The 20684-nt window shown below is 45.2% G+C and overlaps 1 protein-coding gene across 1 annotated transcript in view; it reads left to right on the plus strand.

Moving 5' to 3' along the window:
- mmp16a (matrix metallopeptidase 16a (membrane-inserted)) overlaps positions 1–10963 on the plus strand; it is a 326220-nt gene extending 315257 nt beyond the window's left edge. Inside the window, exons 9-10 of the mRNA XM_085992713.1 lie at positions 5253–5368; positions 7684–10963. Coding sequence (XP_085848839.1) covers positions 5253–5368; positions 7684–8018 — 451 coding nt within the window. The 3' untranslated portion in view covers positions 8019–10963. The remainder of the gene's footprint in view (positions 1–5252; positions 5369–7683) is intronic.
- The last annotated feature ends 9721 nt before the right edge of the window (positions 10964–20684 follow it).

Here is a 20684-nt window from a genome sequence, read left to right on the forward strand (position 1 = left end):
CAATAGTGCAGTGGCCTCTCAGTGTTAAACTAAAGTGTCACTCTGAATTATGTAATCAAGTCTTCAAATAGGATGTGACACCACAATTTTCTGACTGAAAGGGGAAAGTGATAACAGCTGAGCCAACCTAAGGGAACCATTTACAATATCAGCTAAAATGGGTGACAGGAGGTGATCAGGAGTTTAGCTGAAATGAGGTTGAGAGGGCAAGAGGTAACCCTTATGATGATCTTAAGAGGGATTGTGGTGAAACTAGAGAAAATAAGGTATTGTAGGAGTCGCTGGAAATAAACAGACTGCGAGACTTTCATAGCAGCAAAGAAAAACGCATGTTAGCTTTATTAACTCTCCGCATGGACTGAGGGACTCGGCCTCGTCGCAGGGCTATGATGTCATCACATAATCGACGACTCTTAAAGGGACCCTGCCCCGATAACCCAACCAAGTTCCGTACATAACGTGGAGCGATAACAAAATTGGCTATACATAGTGAATTTTGTTACTGTCCCTATGTGGTCTCCGCCACATACGTCCCCCCAGAATTCACTAGAACTGGCAATGTCAGTCGTTGAGGGGCCCGGATCACACGGCCGAAATGGCTCCTTAAGTCCAGGGCGGGGACTGGGGGGTCGCAGGTGGGTCCCCGGGCGCTCGGTGGTGGACTGAGGGTGCAGAAGCCGGAGGTCGGCCCCGCCACGGGGGCTGAGCCAACCCAACGGGTCGGTCCAGATCCAGGTGGGCCGGCTTAAGACGGTCCACGGAAATGTAGTCAAGCTTACCGCCGACATCCACCATGAAGCCCTTGTCCCCGGCTTCCAGGATGCAGAATGGTCCGTCGTAGGGTGGGTGAAGAGGTCCCCGGTGGGCGTCGTGGCGGACGAAAATGTACTCCGCCGCATGAAGGTCGGGCGGAACGTGGGACTGAGGGAGACCGTGCTGCAACGTGGGCACCGGCGCGAAAACCTTGGCGTTGTCCAGGAGGGCGGATCGCTGACGGGCTGCGGACCAAGGGTCCGTGGCTTTGGGGACGAAATCCCCGGGAACCCGCAGCGGCTGCCTGTAGACGAGCTCGGCGGACGAGGACTGGAGGTCCTCCTTGGGGGCGGTCCTGAGTCCCAGCATGACTCACGGGAGTCTGTCGATCCAACTGTCGTCCCGGAGGCTGGCCCGGAGCGCGGCCTTCATGGAACGATGAAACCGTTCACATAGCCCATTAGCCTAAGGGTGATATGTGGTGGAGTCTCAACCCGAGGCCTTGGGCGACAGCGTTCCAGAGCTCCGACGTGAACTGGAGCCCCCGGTCGGAGGAGACATCAGATGGGGCGCCGAACCAGGTGACCCAAGTGTTGATGAACGCCCGAGCCACATCGGCGGATGTTGTTGACGACAGCGGGACGGCTTACGGCCATCGGGTGGTTCTGTCGACCATCGTGAGGAGGTGGGTGAACCCGTGGGAGGGCGGCAGGGGCCCCACCAGGTCCACGTTAACATGGTCGAACCGCCTCTCGGGCACCGCGAAAGGCGCCAACGGGGCCTTAGTATGGCGATGCACTTTCGAGCGCTGGCATACCACGCAGGTATTGGCCCAGTCGCGAACGTCCTTCTTGAGTTCATGCCAGATGAACTTAGCCACCACCAGCTTCTGTGACGGCTTCCTGCCCGGGTGGGAAAGGCTATGGACGGCGTCGAAAACCTGCCGCCTCCACCCGTCGGGCACGACGGGGCGTGGCTGCCCAGCAGAGACGTCACACAGGAGCGTGGTGCCGGCATCATCAAACATGACGTCCGCTAACAAAAGGCCCGTGACAGCCGTCCTGCAGGCCTGGACGTCTGGGTCGGAGGCCTGGTCGGCTGCCATGCGGGTGTAGTCGATGCTGAGGTGTACGGCGCTGGCGATGGCCCAGGAGAGACAGTCGGCGACAGGGTTGTTTTTCCCAGCCACATGCTGGATGTCCGTCGTGAACTCAGAGACGAAGGAAAGCTGGCGCTGCTGACGGGCCGACCACGGCTCGGAAACTTTGGCCATGGCGAAGGTCAACGGCTTGTGGTCCACGAACGCCATGAACGGGCGGGCTCCAGCAGGAAACGGAAGTGTCGGACGGCGAGGTAGAGGCCGAGAAGCTCGCGATCGAAGGTGCTATACTTCCGTTCGTTAGGGCGGAGCTGCCAGCTGAAGAAGGCGAGCGGCTGCCAGGTGCCGTTGACCCACTGTTCGTGGATGGCGCCGACAGCATAGTCCGAAGCGTCAGTGGTGAGAGCGATCGGCGCATCGGGCAACGGATGCGCCAGCATGGTTGCATTAGCCAGGGCCCTTTTCGTGTCCGTGAAAGAATTGGCCATCTCCTTGGACCAGTCGACGGCGAGCTTGGCGGGCTTGCCTTTGAGGGCCTCGTAAAGGGCCGCATAAGCTGGGCTGCCCGGGGAACGAAACCATGATAAAAGTTCTCCATGCCCAAAAACTCCTGCAGGGCCCTCACGGTGAGGGGTCGCGGAAAATCCTTCACGGCCTCCACTTTCGACGGCAGTGGCACCGCCCCATCCTTCGTGATGCGGTGCCCGAGAAAGTCGATCGAGGACAGCCCGAACTGGCACTTGGCCGGATTGACGATTAGGCCGTGTTGGCTGAGGCGTTCGAAGAGAGTCCGGAGGTGGGACACATGCTCCGTCCTGGAGGCGCTGGCGATGAGAATGTCGTCCAGGTAGACGAACAGAAATGGCAGGTCCCGTAACACGGTGTCCATTAGGCGTTGAAAAGTGTGAGCGGCGTTTTTGAGACCGAATGGCATGCGGAGGAATTCGAACAGCCCGAACGGGGTGATCACCGCGGTTTTTGGGACGTCCTGCGGCCGAACGGGGACCTGGTGCTAACCCCGAATGAGGTCCACTTTAGAAAAAACAACTTTCCCGGCCAGGCGGGCGGAAAATTCCTGGATGTGTGGAATCGGGTTGCGGTCGGGGGTCGTAGCGTCGTTGAGGCACCGGTAATCGCCGCACGGGCGCCAACCACCGCCTGGTTTCGGTGCGATGTGGAGGGGCGAGGCCCACAGACTGTTCGACCGGCGAATGATGCCGAGGCGCTCCATCGTGTCGAACTCGGCTTTAGCGATGGTGAGTTTCCCCGGGTCGAGGTGCCGAGCGCAGGCACAGACAGGCGGACCGGTGGTCGGGATGTGGTGTTCTACCCCGTGCTTGGTGGTGGCGGACGAGAAAGTGGGCTTCGTGAGGTCGGGGAACCTGGCGAGGAGGCGGGTAAACTCGTCGGAGGCCGAGAGTGCGCTGGACAACTTCGTCATGCCGGAACCACTGAGCGAACACGGGAGCGAACTGAAAGTCTCAGCGTTGACGAGACGTCGGTTCTTGACATCCACCAAAAGGCCATTGGCGCAGAGGAAGTCAGCGCCGAGAAGGGGGGTGTATACTTTCGCTGTCCCAAGCGAAGCGCTGCCCGCCAAAACACAGCGCCACGCTCCGTTTCCCAAAAGTACGGATGGAACTGCCGTTGGCGGCTTCGAGGGCGGGGCCGTGGTTCCCCCCTGTATGTCTACGGTTGACGCGGGCAGGACGCTCACCTGGGCACCTGTGTCGCAGAGGAAACGACATCCAGAGTCAGTGTCCGTAATGAATAACAGACTACCTGAACGGCCGACAGCCATGATAGCTAATGAGTGGGCCTTCGCGTTTCCCAACGCGGTAAAGCTGCACGGGGGCCGGCACTTCTTAGCGTTGGGGCCGAACTGCGCGTGGTTGAAGCACATGCTTGGGGGCTGCCGCCGTTGGGCTGTGGCGGTGGGGGCAGGGTCCCGCATGGCTGCGCAGTACTGTTGCCCGGCGGAGAAAAATTTGTCGGCCTCCTTGGCCAGGGCGTGGAAATCACTAATATGAGAGTTGGCTAAAGCCGACCGTACCTGCCCTGGCAGCTGTTGTAGGAACAGTTCTCTGAAGAGGAAGCACGGCTTGTGCTTGCCCAGGAGGGTTAACATGTGGTCCATCAGTTCTGAGGGCTTGGAGTCGCCAAGCCCGGGTAGAGAGAGAAGCTCGCGTGCGCGCTCGGGTTCAGTTAGTCCAAAAGTCTCTAGGAGGTGCGTTCTCAGCGTCGCAAATTTGTGGTGCTCCGGGGGGTCCTCGAGCAGGCTCACGACTCTGGCCACGGTGGAGCTGCCGAGAGCAGAGACGACGTAATAATACTTCGTGTCGTCCGCGGTGATGTCCCGGAGTGCAAACTGAGCCTCGGCCTGGACGAACCAAGCGGCAGCCTGCCGTTCCCAAAACTCCGGTAATTTGAGAGAAACGGCGTTCATCGCCATCTCGGATAAAGTCTTTGGAAATGTCCAAAAGAGAAACGGGGTCAGCAATGTAGGAGTCGCTGGAAATAAACAGACTGCGAGACTTTCATAGCAGCGAAGAAAAATGCGTGTTAGCTTTATTAACTCTCCGCATGGACTGAGGGACTCGGCCTCGTCACAGGGCTATGACGTCATCACACAATCGACAACTCTTAAAGGGACCCTGCCCCGATAACCCAACCAAGTTCTGTACATAACGTGGAGCGATAACAACATTGGCTATACATAGTGAATTATGTTACTGTCCCTATGTGGTCTCCGCCACAGTATAAGGCTAGCATGGGATGGAACTTGGGAAGGTTTGATTTAGTAGGCAGAGGGAAGTGGGAGAAGCTACTGAATCGATGGTCTCTATCATGGAGATCAGCTCCTTGTACTTGTTGTTAGAGGTGAAGGTGGAGAGGATGTGGAAAGGAGTTTTAGGAGGCAGTTGCTGCAGAGAAAAGAAGCCTGGGGCTGTCTTTGCTCTCCAGGATGATCCCAGAATAGCTACTTAGGTAGAGGAGAGTGAGGCCCTGTAGAGATTGATCTGCAGTTTGTGCCCCTTGAACTTGATGGAGTGAAGAAGGGAGCTGTACTGGGGAATTGATTGAGATGGGAGGCAGTGAAGCTGGAGAAAAGAGCATTAAAGGTGGAGATAAAAACAAGTGACTCACCTGCCATCACCAATCATGGCAGATAAAACCCCAGCTCCTAAGACGCAAGGCCCTCCAATTAAAATCAATGACTGGAAAATTGAAATTGGCTGCGCTGACCTCCACACCCAGTTCTTCAATTTATGCTCCTGATGAGCAAGACTCTGGGAGCAGAGTTTTCAATTTTAGGACTCTAATTTCTGAAAACATTATTTAAACCCAGCTTTAGAACATCACATTGTTCACATTCATTTTTTTCTCTTCTGCCTATAAGGTACTGGAGGTACAATGAAAAAACATATCGTGTAGACAGTGGTTATCCCAAATCTATTTCAATATGGAAAGGAATCCCCACGTCTCCACAAGGGGCCTTTGTCAGCAAAGAAAGTGGTAAGATCAAATGTAAAGATGATCAACTGCTGCAGTTTTTATTTTGTTCAAACTTGTACATTTCTGTATATTGATTCAATCAAAGTTTCAGGTAAATGATTTTTTTAAGCGTTTTTCATAAACAGAACAAACAAGATATTGCACTGGGTTTCAAATCCTTGTGGCTTTTTACCTTAAATTTTAACAATAACTTTTTATTGTCTTTAAAATGTACAAATTTAGCACTGAAAGTTAAGGTTAGACTTTGTAAAGCGCCACCACTCTTAGCCGTAGGTCCCAGGTCAAGTCTGAGACCCAGGTTTGAGATCACCACAGTTTGAATGGATAGAAGTCTTGGGATGATATTTAAGGCTCCAAACTTGCAGTCTCAAACTTCTTGAGTCAAAATACTAGCTGTGCCTGACTAGTTCCAGCAGCTCACCTTTTCGCACAAATCTTCTTCCTCGGAAATTTAAATGAATGAACGGAAAATTAGATGGGCTCCATTACAGGCATGCAGTCCTGTTCACCTGATATTTCCTCTATGTGCTGTGCCCAAGCGATGCTTTATGCTCAAGTGCTCAAAAGGAAAATCTGCCCCCAAAGCACATAATGCTCATGTGCTCTTACAATTTGATGTTTTGCCACACATCTCCATTCTGTCGATCAACATGATCTTAAATCTTCCTGATGCTTGCCATTTCAGTTTGCTCTCACATGCTCATTCCAAATTTTCCACTTTTGGCCTCCAGTACCCCTCCAAACAAAGTCAATTCAAACTTCTGGAACAGTACGAGTGATTCCGCAATCCAGCATTGCCACAGTGGAATGGTGTTCACAGGGAGTGAAATAATAGGTGCGCAGCCCATGCAATGGCAGCCGTGCCTTCAGCCGCCTAGGCCCCACGCTCTGAAATTCCCTCCCTAACCCCTCCGCCTCTCCACATCCCTCTCCTCCTTTAAGACCCCCCTTAACACCCGCCTCTTTGACCAAGCTTTTGGTCAACCTTACTAAGATCTCTTTCTTTGGCTCAGCCTCCATTTTTTCGACTACGCCTTGGGTTATTTTTCTACGTTAAAGGTGCTATGTAAATACAAGTTGTTGCTAATTTTAATGGACAAGAAAACAAATTACAGCTTGTGTGGCCACAGTTTCCTGAGATCTGCTTCCTGCAAGTACTGATCCATGCTGGAAGTGTCAGATCACAAATCACCCTGAATATTTCATCCTCCTCCTGGGTACCTTTCACCTCATTGTCTGAACAACTTCATACCTGAGCTGTCTCCTGAAATTTCCCGGCAGGATTCTCCTGTTCACATTTCATTGCTTCCCCTTTCATTGGAGAGCTCATTTACCTTAATTTTTATCTTTTTAGTGACTTTTCACATTATATGAATGTATAGAACCATTAAGGCCATTGAGGTTCATCTGGCCAATCCAAAGTTTAAAAAATAAAACATTGTACTCTGTCTGATATACCCCTCAATAACTTCTTTCACCAAAAAAACTATCCAAGTCTATCTTGAATTTGCCAACACCATCCATCTCTACTATCTCATGGGCAGGTATCCACATATTTACTATCCCGTGTGTTTACCTAGTCAAATTTATACTGTCTGTTCATTTTTCCTTTTTTGAAGGCTTAAGTTCCTGCCCCCTGGATACAGAATTTATGGTTATGACAAAAAAAACTAAATTTAGCTTATCTATTCCCTGTAGAATTATTAAAACTTCTATAAAGTCTCCCCTGAACCTTGTTTTCTCCAATCGCAACCTGCTTAGTCTCTTCGCAAACCTCAATTGCCAAATCCAGAGTATCAGCTTAGTTGCTGTTCTCTAAACCCTCTTTCCAAAGCCAGATTGTTCTCACTGTATTGCAATGACCAGAATTTCATACAGCGTTTCAGATGGTGCCAAATCAGTGCTTGAGACAAGCTTCGTATTAACCAGTAGCACTTGTATTCTATCCCTCTGAGTAACAACTTGCACATGTATAGTGCCTTATATAATGTCCAAAGGCATTTCACATAGACTTGAGCACATAATCTAAGCTGGCATCTCAATGCAGTACTGACAAAGTGCTGCATATCGGAGGTGTCATCTTTTAGATTAGATTTTAAACCGAGGCCCAGTCAGATGGACATAATATGTGACTCCAGACCCACAGTAACGTGGTTGACTCTTAACTCTGAAATGGCCTGGCAAGCCACTCAGATGGGCAATAAATGCTGGGCGTGCCAGCGACGCTTACATCCCGTAAATTAATTTTTTTTTTTAAATTCTGTTTTTTTTATGATAACCTGTGAGACTGAATAATTTTGTTTTTACATTTCCAGGGTATACATTTTTTTACAAAGGAAAGGAGTACTGGAAATTCAATAACCATAAACTCAGGGTGGAGCCGAACTATCCAAGGTCAATACTTAAAGAGTGGATGGGATGTGACCGAACTAAAACTGGAGACAAGGACAGGCATGATACACAAGATGATGTTGACATTGTGATTAAAATTGATAACACTTCCAGCACTGTGAATGCCATAGCCATTGTTATCCCTTGTACTTTGGCCTTGTGCGTTCTGGTGTTGGTCTACACAGTGGTTCAATTTAAGAGGAAAGGAACGCCACGCCACATACTATACTGCAAGCGATCCATGCAAGAGTGGGTGTGATTGTAACAGAAGCAACATGAGATTTCAACTAGTGGGCTGTAATGCTGGAACCCAGCAATAAGCAGGCATCTCTCTGCCTGAGACACGTGAATCATGGCTGATTTTCGCAGAGTCGTCTGTTCTGAGCATGAGTGGAGATTATAAATGAGAGAGGGTGAAGCTCCCATGATACACAGTATCATCTGTATTTCAGTCCTTTGTCTTTCTTTGGTGCGCCATTCCGTATAGGCCTTTTATCTGCACGCTTGATGCCCTAGTGGACTTTGACTCCAGATTTAAAAAAGGAAAAACAAGAAAATACTTCTCAAGATCTTTATCAAGACTGGTACTATACTTCATTGCTGAACTTGATATCTTCCCTATTTTGAGGGTTGTGTTGAGAATCCTTCTGCTGACTTAATCTTTTTTCTGAACCAGAAAGACCCTTCACCTTTTGCATTCATTTTCCAAAGAGGATCACTATCTGTCTAATAAGGAAATATTGCTGCACTTGATCCTTTCAAGTAGGAGACCAGGATTACAAAGCATTGAAAATTGGACTGTTCTGACAATCCTGTATCCAAGTAACAGGGGCCAAAATATCTGCAATATTCTTAACAGCCTTAATTATATTTTTCATTTTTGTTTTGTTAACGCAGTTCTGAGCAAAGTCGATGCGTGGGATTTTCAAAAGCTATTGTTCATGTAGATTTAAAAGCTGTGTAATGGAAATGTAGAATTACAGTTAGGGAGTTCCTATAGATTGGTTTTCATGCTGCCACGCACAGGGCTGTTCAAACTTCTATAAACCCTATCAAGAGGGATTATTTTTAGTATAGAAAACTAAGAATTGTAGTAGAATGCTAGAAATAGAAATATTGAGAAAAAGTGATGTGACTTTTACCTGAAATTGCTGCCAGAGCGACATCAGCATTAATATACATATTGTATAATGCCATGAATGAATTCCTGATTGGTTGAAGAGGTGTGCATTAATGGACTACATATAATCAAAAGTGTGGTTAATTTCTCAGTCAATTGCATTTTAATGTTCATGAGGTATTTTTATCTAGGGATATTGAATAAGATGTGTGTTGATTATCACATAAACCAGTCTACTCTGGGCATGTCTTAATTGCCAATGAATCCATGCATTCTCATTGGTTATTGCTATTATATAAAGCCTGGGACCTACAGACGTTAGCGGAGCACTAGAGCACCATTAGTTCCAAGGTACCATCGTTAAGCATTTCAGTGTTATGTGCATTAAGTGTATGAATAACAATTTATGAAGTTACAGTGGTCCACAGTTACCCTTAAATTAAATATGATAGACAGGTAGAAGCTTAAGAAGCACACTTGTGAAAGAATCCTGTTTGAACTTCTGTATGTCTTTGCAGTGAAGCTTAAGATCAGTACAATGGTCTTTGTGCATTAACAATCCCATTTTTCACCCTCCTCTCCTCCACTAGCTCCAATGCTATAAAGACCAGAAACTCAGTGAAGAGCAGAGATCATTCATTACCATGAGGATGCAAACTTGCTTCAAAATTCCCAAATGAATGGTTCAATGGACAAAACATCTTCAGAAATCGGCTTCTTTCAGCTTCCACCTATAGATGGGGAAAGTTTTTAATTACAGAGCTACTGTGGTTTGCTGTAGCTTTCAATAAACCTGCAGCAAAGGTTGTTTCACTCAGTATTTTAAAACTCAGCGACTGACTGAAACCTTTGTTGATTTTAAGGCTGCTTCCCCTTGGGGCCAACCTGTCATTGGGCTGTGCACTGATGTAACAAACAGCCATCTCACCAATATTTAACTCACACAAATCAGAACTCACTTTTGTACGGAAATGTGAGTGAAAAGTGGCTTTTAAAATAGTTATAAAGGTTTGCCTTTAACATTACTCAATACATTTTCAGGCTGTTGTAATTACTGATCTTTTTAAATGCCTTTATTTAGAAAATGTTATTGTTCCACATCCTTAAAGAGTTTTCTCTTTCTTCCTGTCTCTTGTCTCTGACCTTTAGCTGCCAACTAAAGAAATTAAGTAACAGGAAAAGAAACTAAATTCACATAATTGACCTGACTTATTATTTCCTGTTATTACCTACAGTTAAACGTAATCATACTTTTCAATAAGGCCTATGGTCTAGATTCTGTGCTGGAGTACTCCCAATGTGATTTAAAGACACCCTCAAAGGGTACTTTCATTCAAACTTAAATGTTCTGTCCATTGTAATTAGTTTGTGCCACTGCACCTCTTTTGTGCAGTTTCTCCATTTGGCCATTGTACCTGACCTTTGTAAACTGTTAAAACAAATGACTTGCACAGCAACTTGGCAGTAAAAGGAGCTGTGATTGGCAGGCACAGATAGGTCATGTGTTGATATTCAGGGAAACACAACCTATTTCTCCCCCAAATCTGAGCTATTACGATTCCTCAGTTGCCTCTTTTTTGGCTTAACGCATGGTTCTAGTGAGTATAGCATACTGATCAAAGGTTCTTCCTGTAGTCGCTTCTAGTCAGTAAGCCCTTTGACTTCTCCCTGTTAACCGTGTGGTGGATAGAGGTCCAGGGAGCAGGAGGAGAGTGTTACTCCAGATATGAACATAACTGGTCATATGTAATGGATTATTTATGTTTACATTTTCTTGCTATATCCCTTTGGCTGCTATGGGGGTCACAATCAATTAAATACACATCAAGCATTCAAATCAATGCATCCCTTGCCCCACACACAACCATGGCAATCAAAGAGTTCAGGGCTGTGCAGTGATTGTTTTGTATTTATTGATTCATATTTATTTTCAAATAGTTCTTAATGTCAGCTGTAAGTGTCTTTTTTCGGGATGGGTAAATGGCTTTTTATACTATTATATATCTTATGTATTCAGCATCACTGTTTCACTGTGTTGTATTAAAAATGAAAAAAAACCTGTCAATAAATGGGAATCCAGACTATGAAGTTAACATAAGAACTCTTTGTTGAATGTGTCATGAAATACTTTCCTCTGATTTGTGTTTATGAGATTCATTAAAATGGATCTAAATTATCTGAACTCCTGTAATCTTACAGAGGGAAATGAATCTTGCTGGGAGATCTAGTTATTATTGCAAACCCAGAGTTAATGGTGAAAAAGGATGGAATAAATGAATATTTAATTAGTAGTGCAAACATGTAATAATCTGCATTCAAATCATTGCACTGTTCTTTAACTACTGAGACTTTTGGATTCACCATCAAACAGTTCACCGTTGATGAACTTTCTGAATCTACAGGAGCATGTCTGGAAGCGTCAACAGACAGAGCAACATAGCATTTTAACATTACCACCCATTCTCACTCACATCGATGTCTTTTTGTCAGAAGTATTAAATTTAAAGGGAGCTTATTAAGTATTTTTTTTACTATCTTTAAGTCATAGGGATCTGACAAAGCTGATGGTAGCCATGAAGTCGTCAATTTTAAAAATAATGGTTTGAAAAGAAATATGATACAAAATGAAGGCAATAAAATGAATGATGACATAACATAGCAGTCAAACTACAGTGCCTCACCCATTCTTCATATGTGAGCCCTGGCAGCAAGCTATTCAACCACATAAGTCACCACAATCAAGCCCAATCCTGTACTCACCCAACATTCACGGATATACACTAACAGCAGGGGTCATTGGATAAATCAAGAGTGGGAACCATAGCCATCGTTTCTCTCACTAACACAAGGCCGATTGTAACATTCTTGCCACTGCTAATACAGCATACACCAGGGATTGAACGTGGGACAGTCCTGGTCTGTACGGGTCATCTATTCAGCGTGTTAGCCCACTGAGTCATTGCATACTCCTCTCCTTTCTTTAAAGGGAAGGCTCCAGACAGATGTTAATCACAATATTATCAGTAAGCATTGCAACATGCAAAACTCATGATGACTGCACCATCTTTCACTGTGATTGAGAAAAGTCATCAAAAATAAACTAAGAAAACCATTAAAAAGCTATCTTACAGGCACAGATTAGCTTACCAAGGACATTGATAGGATTAATAGGATATTACACGGTTGGCATTATTGATACATAACAGTATTTTTTTTAAACAATTACCTAACAGACAAGAATCATCACAAACCCACTCATGATTGATTCTAGGCCCAAGGTGGCAATGTTCATTTTCAAACAGCTTTCAGTCGAGGCAAAATTAATGAAAAGTTTATGGATTTATAGTTGAAAGAAGCTTAAGTGAAAAGCACTGCTTTATGTACATCTTTAGTTTAACAGGCTTTCGACTAAGAACATGTTTGCTGAACCCTGTCGTATTTGGTAAAGTTCCTAAAAGGTTAGCTCATCAGTCATTCCAACTTTTCACAAAATCTCTGAGATTATCTTTGGCCAAAATACTGCTTAATTAGACAGCTTTCCCACTGAAATTACAGTCATTAATCCTCTATTGATCCTTCTCTCACAACAGTTCTATTCCTTTTTTCCCAAACTCAGCTTATCAGATGTAGCGGACAGAGCAGTTCACTATTAGGAGTTAGCAATAGGACTGCTCTAGTTGTTGCTGCAGTAATTTGTTTGGCCTCGAGTAAAACCAATAGAAATCAAGAAGCAGCCTTTTTATGAAAATAGTTAGCACCTTTGACCTCTGCCTTTTGTTTTCCCTTCCCCTCTTTGTTTTTGTCTCTTCTTCTTTACCATGTCAGTTCTGATGAAGGGTCATATCCAAAATGTTAACCTATCATTCTCTTGCAGGTGCTGGTCGACTTGTTTATGTTTCCACCATTTTCTATTTTTATTTCAGATTTTCCACATTCCCAGTTTTTTCTATTTATCTCTGCTACTTGGCTGACCTAAACCTGGCTGGTTAGAGATGAGCCATAATCACAAACAAAAACCTTAAAAGGGTCCAAAATTAGTCATCTTAAGTCCATGAAGACATCAATCTGGCTGAATGTTATCATCTTGAGTTCAGTCGCATGTCTCTCTTTAAAAACAACGAGGGTGAATTTTCATGGGGTTCTACCACCCATCTGCCGTAACTTTGACGGAACAGCCGCGAAAACCCCAGAAAAAACAATGTAGATACTGCTTACACAATTTCCCTGGGGCTCCCATAGCCCTTCCATCGAAGTTACAGTGGACAAGCATGAGAAGACCCACAGATAGTCCCTTCCAATGTTAGCACAATTGCTCTGATTCATCAGATGTTGCTCTGTGCACGTGCAGCATTGTTTTCGGTGACCAGCTGCAGCATCACTGATGAGCTCCTGTTTGGTGTCTATGCCCAAATCGCTACAATGTCCCTGCGTGCTTCTGCATTTACAGATTTTTTAAAATGTATTATGTTGAAGTTTTTTTGTTAAAGTACAATGCTATAAAATACTAATAATGTTATCATGGAATACAGCAATATAAATTAAAGAAATTGTAAGACCTAACACTTTATTGTGACCTGTTCTTTCGCCATGCCGATGGATCCCACTTAAAAAGAACACAGCCCAGAAAATGGATCGTGCCCAAAGTGGGCTGATCCAGTGTCTTAAAGTGGTTGGCACCAGGACCATGGTAAATTGGGCCGCCTGCCTCATTTGTTAGTGGCGAGCTGCATGCACCAGTTGTGACCTGGAGATAGCTCGCCGGTCATGGGGGGCGGTGGGGGGGGAGGGGAGGGGGAAGTGAGTCATTCAGCTGGGATGTTTGCCAAGGCCCTAACCTGAGTCGGCAGGGGGTTCGGGGAGACACTAGAAAGGGGTTGGGGGGCGGTGAGCACAGGCAAGCAGTGACCCACAGTCTGACTGTGGAACCGGGAGAAGCAAAAGTGTAAGTAAAAAGGTTTAAGGGTAAGCTGACAAAAGTGGTTGCAGCTTGCACAGTGCAGGCTTCAATCAGTTGCCAACCAATTTCACAAAGGGCCTGAAACAGGCGTTAGAACCCTAATCTTCATAAGCAATGAGCTTAATGCCAGTTTAATGACCTGGTGACTACTGGGCCCCTTACCCAATATTAATGTGTGGACTGAATGCTGCACGTCACATTCAGCCCTGCAGTGCCTGTTTTTGGCACTCAAAATGGATGCTGCGCAATTGAATTTCTAGAGCCTTGAGTTCAATTTCTATTGAATTGTAATAAGTTTCATGGAGAATGATGAACGTTTCAGCCAGTGAGACCACCCAACCTGCATTTCTCGCTCCCTGCCCCCACCGGGACCACCAATGGCCACTCCTTCCCTGCCCTCTGCATGTAAATTATAGCAGATTTTTCCTGGCATCTTCACCAGTTGCCGTTGCTTCTTGGGACCGTCATGGGGAAAGTGGCAGTAGGCCCGAGGAAGTGATGGTAATGGCCTGAGGTTCCCCAATGAAGGGAGAGGGCCATCGCTTTTCATTGTGCCTCCAGCACTTAACTGCTGAAAGCCCAAATTTTAACCGGGACCTTCAGTGGTACTGTAGTTTGGGAACCTCTTGTCCCACTGCAGCATCACTGGGATTTCCTTGGGGACAATGGTGAGCTCCCGTTTGGTGTTGGGAATCCCTCCAGGAGCCTGTCAATGATCCCCAAGCCAGGCAAATGAGCGGGATTGAAGGTATGGCTGGATGCCCCACCCTACTGCTACTCCGCTCCTTAAAGGAAAAGCCAGCCTTATTTTTCTGGAATAAATTGTTTCCTTATAAAAGTAGGGATATCAACAAAGCAAATACAGCTATAGCAGTGAGAAAGATGGGGAGGTACTGCTTGGGGTGGGAGATCTAGAGAATCACCACCCACACTAAAAGTGGGGTGCTCAAAAATGATAGCAAAATTATAACATGGGAGTCATTTTAACTAACTTTGCCCTTCTGGACACTGAAGTCAATGGGAAGTAAAATCTGGTGGGGTGTAAAACGGGCAGATGATCTGTTCCCCCACAATGTGTTTATAGCAGGCAAATTTCCTGTGTCAGCTCATTTGTGATATTAGTCTCAGATCAGGTTGCAGAAGTGTATGGAGCACATTAGTGGGAGCAGGAAAGTGAAATTTAAAAGGATGCATACAATTAAAGGCATGCCTCAGCTCATCTGCTGCTGAAACCCTCATCCATGCCTTTGTTACCTCTAGACTTGACTACACCAACACACTCCTGGCCGGCCTCCCACATTCTACCCTCTGTAAACTTAAGGTCAACTAAAACTCGGCTGCCCGTGTCCTAACTCGCACCAAGTCCCGTTCACCCATCACCCCTGTGCTCGCAGGCCTACATCAGCTCCCAGTTAAGCAACACCTCAATTTTAAAATTCTCATCCTTGATTTTAAATCCCTCCATGGCCTCCCTATCTCTGCAATCTCTTCCAGCCCCACAACCCCCCTGAGATATCTGCGCTCCTCCAATTCTGTCCTCTTGAGCATCCCTGATTTTAATCGCTCCACCATTGTTGGCCATGTCATCAGTGTTATGTTCATTAATAACTAGTCGTTTTCATTATGAACAGCTAGCTTCTAGCTAGTCACTTTATTCATGCAATGTGGACTTGTACAGCATCCATCTTGACTACTGCCTTGTGGGTAGCCTAGTGCATCGTGGGTAGCCCACTCTTAAACATACAGCTCTACAGCTCCACCTAGTGTACCATTCTAGAATGACAGGTTACTGATCATTACATCCCCTTTTCTTTGAGGTTAAACAAAATCAATATCAATCAATCATAACGACATGAACATCTTCACAACAGTCAATACATTTTCAATATAGTTTTCTTTGTACTCAAAGATTAAGTCTATCAGGCTTTTTTACTTCATGTGTGGATCTTCTCAGCACAGGTAAGTCTGATGTGTTCTCATGAGAGCCTGTATGTGCGTTTGTGTTAGATTGTTCTGGTGGTGATTGACAAGATTCAGTTGCGGCATTGTCATCAATTTGCTCTTGGATAGTTTCTTGTGTTTCAGGAGGGAACGGCGGTTCTTCCTGAGAATCTGTCCTTCCTCAGTTCTAACAGTGTATGACCTTGGTCCTACTTCCTCAAGAACTGTAGCTTTCCTGTTCCATGCATCTGGATCCTCAATCCTGACAACATCATCCCTTGTCAATTGTTTCAGAGTTTTGGATGACTTGTCATAGTATGATTTCTGTTTCAGCTTTAACAGTTGAAGTCTCTGTCTCAGTTCCTTACTCTGCTTTTCTTTTGCACAGCAGGGTAGCGTGGTGCACAACTTGCGACCCATTAGGAGTTCAGCATGTGAAGAACCAGAGTCTAAAGGTGAGGCTCGGTAGCTCAGCAGGGCGAGATAAGGATCAGACTTGCTTTCTGTTGCTTTCTTCAGTAGCTGTTTGAGAACTTGAACACCTTTCTCTGCCTTACCATTCGACTGAGCATACAAAGGACTGGATGTGATGTGCTGAAAGTCATAATGTGCTGCAAACTGTTGCCACTCCTTACAGTTGAAGCACGGACCATTGTCGCTAACGGCAATCCTGGGAATTCCATGTCTGGCGTAGATGGATTTCACATGCATTATGACACTGCTTGCTGTGGTGCTTGAGAGCAGCGCCATCTCAGGATAGTTAGAATAGTAGTCAATCACTATTAGATATTCTTTACCATTCAAATGAAAAAGGTCCATACCAACCTTTTGCCATGGTGCTGTTGGTAAGTCAGCTACTATCATTGGTTCCTTTGCGTGTTTGTTTTGGTGTTTCTGACATGTCTCACATTTGCCTATCATGTTCTCAATGTCCTTACTTATGCCAGGCCAATAAACAGTGTCTCTTGCTCTCCTTTTGCATTTTTCAATTCCAAGGTGTCCCTCATGAATCCTTTTGAGCATGTCTCGATGTAGAACCTGTGGAATGACAATTCTGTTCTGTTTTAGTAATAGTCCACTTGCGACACTCAATTCTGACCTGATGTGAAAGTACTTTGGACAGGAACCTTTTGGCCAACCATGATGAATGTTCTCTATTACTGTTTGTAACACTATCTTTTACTGTTTCTTCTGCTATTTGCTTTGATTTTGTGTCTGACACGGGCAGCGCAGCAGTGACAATACTCACATAAACATCCACGTCTTCTTCAGTAGAGCTCACATGACTCATTGTGGGTGCTCGGGATAGTGCATCTGCTAACACTATGTGTTTGCCTGGTGTGTAGATCAGTTCAAAGTCATATCTTTGCAGCTTCATCATGAGTCCTTGAATCCTTGGAGACATCTCATTCAGGTTCTTTTTTATGATGGCAACCAGTGGGCAGTGGTCTGTCTCAACCGTGAAGGTGGGAAGTCCATATATGTAGCCATGGAACTTTTCTAGTCCAACTACCAAGCCTAGACATTCCTTATCAATCTGGGCGTATCGACACTCAGAATCAGTCATAGACCTGGAGGCATAGGCAACAGGCTTCCAATCTTCACCCTCTGCCAGTAGCAAGACTGCGCCTAGGCCATCTTTTGATGCATCTGTTGACACTTTGATTCTCTTTGTTGGGTCAAAGAAGGTGAGTACAGGTGTGGTTGTCAGCACTGTTTTGAGGTTCATCCACTCTTGTTCATGTCTTTCTGTCCATGCGAACTCATTTGTTTTATGTAGCTGGTCTCGCAGACAGGCTGTCTTGGCTGACAAGTTAGGAATGAACTTTCCAATGAAGTTTATCATCGCCATGATGCGTAGCACTCCTTTTTTGTCAGTGGGTCGGGGCATGTTGAGTATGGCGTTTACTTTTTCCATATCTGGCTCTATTCCTTTACCAGATAGATTATCTCCTAGGAAAGTGACTTCCTGGACGCCAAACTGACACTTGGCTTTGTTGAGCTTCAGTCCATTCTGGCGTATGCTCTGTAGCACTTTAGTCAGTCTCTTATTGTGTTCTTTCAGTGTGGAGCCCCAGATGATGATGTCATCAACATAGACCCGAACTCCTTCCAGACCTTCAATTATGTGTTCCATCGCTCTATGAAAGATCTCAGATGCAGATATTATCCCGAAAGGCATTCTGAGGAAACAATACCTGCCAAATGGTGTGTTGAAGGTACAGTATTTGGTGCTCTCTTCATCCAGTTTTAGTTGCCAAAATCCTTGTGAGGCATCGAGCTTTGTGAAGTATCTGGCACCTGACATTTCACTGGTGATTTCTTCTCACTTGGGAATCTGGCAGTGTTCACGTTTTATGTTTGAATTTAAGTCCTTTGGATCCATGCATACTCTTAGATCATTGTTCTTTTTCTTTACACATACCATGGAGTTAACCCAGTCTGTTTGCTCTTCGACTTTCCTGATGACTCCTAGTGTGGTCATTCAGTCCAGTTCTTTCTTGAGCCGATCACGCAGGGGTGCTGGAACTCTCCGTGGAGCATGTACCACTGGCTGAGCATCCTCCTTTAGCTGGATCTTGTAAGTGAATGGTAGAACTCCAAATCCTTTGAACACATCCTGGAAATTACTCACTACAGAATCCACCAAGTCATCTGGTCTGTTTATGGCACAGTTTATACGGTAGACTCTCTTGACCAGTTCTAAGTCCTCACAAGCTTTGTCACCTAGTCGTGAATCAAGTCCTTCAGCCACAACAGAAAACATGAGATGATGCACTTTATCTTTGACTGTCACTTTAAGTCTGCATACACCTAAGCTATCTATTTTCTGTCCATTATAGTTCTTCAGTAGTACTGACTTTTTCTGTATTTTGGGCTTTTCTTTCATGTTTTTAATGTCACCCATACTGATTAAGTTTGCTTTTGCCCCAGTGTCTAGTTTCAATGTAACTAATGCTCCATTTACCTGCAGTGGCATTATCCATTTGTCCTCTTTTACTGCATTAACTTTATGTTCAGCATTGTCCATTCCTGAGGGCTGCCCATTTTCTGTATCCTTTTCTATGTTGTCACATGACACCATTCTTACAAAAAATGTATCACTTAAATCAGTGTCCTCAATCACATTAGCTCATTGCCCTTTCTTAGTTTTTACTTTTGAAAAGCATTGTTTGGCAAAGTGATTCTTTCCATGGCATTTTGTGCACATTTTTCCAAATGCTGGGCATTGTCGTGACTGGTGTTTGTAACCACAGCGTTTACAATTAAAAATTCCTTCCTCCGATTGCTTTTCATTTCTGTTCTGCCCACGTTTCTTTCCTTTGTAGGACACAGCACCGACAGCAGCACCATCACGTACTACAATCGCATTATTATTATTTTCACTGAAAGTCTTCACATGCTTTTGAGCTAGCTCACTGGCTTGGCATATTTTCAGAGCATTTTCCAATGTTAGTTCGGTTTCTCTCAACAGACGTTCCCTGACCTTTTTATCATGAATACCAAACACAATCTGGTCACGAATCATGGATAATTTCAGCTCAGAGAAATTACATGTCTGTGCTTTCAGTTTTAGATTGGTCACAAAGCTATCAAAAGTCTCATTTTGCTGCTGTGTCCGTGAACGGAACATGTGCCTCTCATAGGTTTCGTTCTTTTTGGGAGAACAATGTGTAACAAATTTCTTTAGCACATCGTCCAATTTTTTTCTGTTCTCCTCTTGATCAAAAACAAATGTATTAAATACCTCTATCGCCTGTGGGCCTGCAACCGTGAGCAGCAACGCTATTTTCCTTGCATCTGGCTTCGTACTGAATCCGATGGCAGCAATGTAGAGTTCGAATTGTTGTTTGAAAGTCCGCCTATTGCAGTCGACATTCCCCGTGAGTTTCAAACCCTCCGGTGGCTTCAAATTCTCCATGTCGCATTTCACAATATTCAGCAGATTTTACCAATGCTGGTACCATGATATGTTCATTAATAACTAGTCGTTTTCGTTATGAACAGCTAGCTTCTAGCTAGTCATTTTATTCATGCGATGTGGACTTGTAAGAATTCGCAATAATTTACAGTTCTGAAGATTAATTTTTTTTGATTAAAGAATCCCTGGGCGTTGTGCTTTTAAATTTCCAGGGATAAAAATGGCTGTCGCACCACATGGCCGAAGACAAAGGGGCTTGGAAAGCAGCTTTCTGTGTCTGGAAGTAAGGTTCAATGGAGACAAAACGTTACCACAGGACAATGCTTTGTTTACAAAGCAATTGAATGCTATTAGCATTTGTTTGTATATTGTGTGGATACATCTAAACTGCAGAAGAGACTTTTGTATCTTGAATGGGATCTGTTTAAGAATTGAATGGGTCTAAATCACCTAGCATTCTGGACAATAGAGCAGTTGTATTTCCCTTTTGTTTCAGCCCAGGGGCCGTGTAGCCTGATCCTGCTCCTGTTTCATGTGTCTAATTCTGTTAGATTCAGGAGATAGTCCTGTCATAGTGGATTGGCGGTTAGGATCAGATCAGCCATGATCTTATTGAATGGCGGAGCAGGCTCGAGGGGCCAATTGGCCTACTCCTGCTCCTATTTCTTATGTTCTTATGTAACCACTCTGAGTTAGCCAATCACAGCTTTCTCTTGTGTATTGGACCCTTTGGGCGGGGAATTTTGCACACAGCCCTTGCAGGGCAGAACGGCAGGACTTCACCAGGTATAAAAGATAGCTCCTGAGAAGCTATCTCTCTCTCTTTACTTCGCTGGACCACAGGTGAGCAGGGTGTTCTGACTCCTCGGCAAGGCAACCTAGCAGGAGTTAGGGGGTGGTGATTTGAGGGTAATTGCTAAGATTGTTTAAGTAACATTGGAGCCATTTTATCCCTCGTTTTCACCGTCTGCAACCCCCTGTTATA

The sequence above is a fragment of the Somniosus microcephalus genome, chromosome 7 (genome assembly GCF_052327205.1).
Source record: "Somniosus microcephalus isolate GS21.2 chromosome 7, FLI_Smic_1.0, whole genome shotgun sequence".
Classification (NCBI taxonomy): domain Eukaryota; kingdom Metazoa; phylum Chordata; class Chondrichthyes; order Squaliformes; family Somniosidae; genus Somniosus; species Somniosus microcephalus.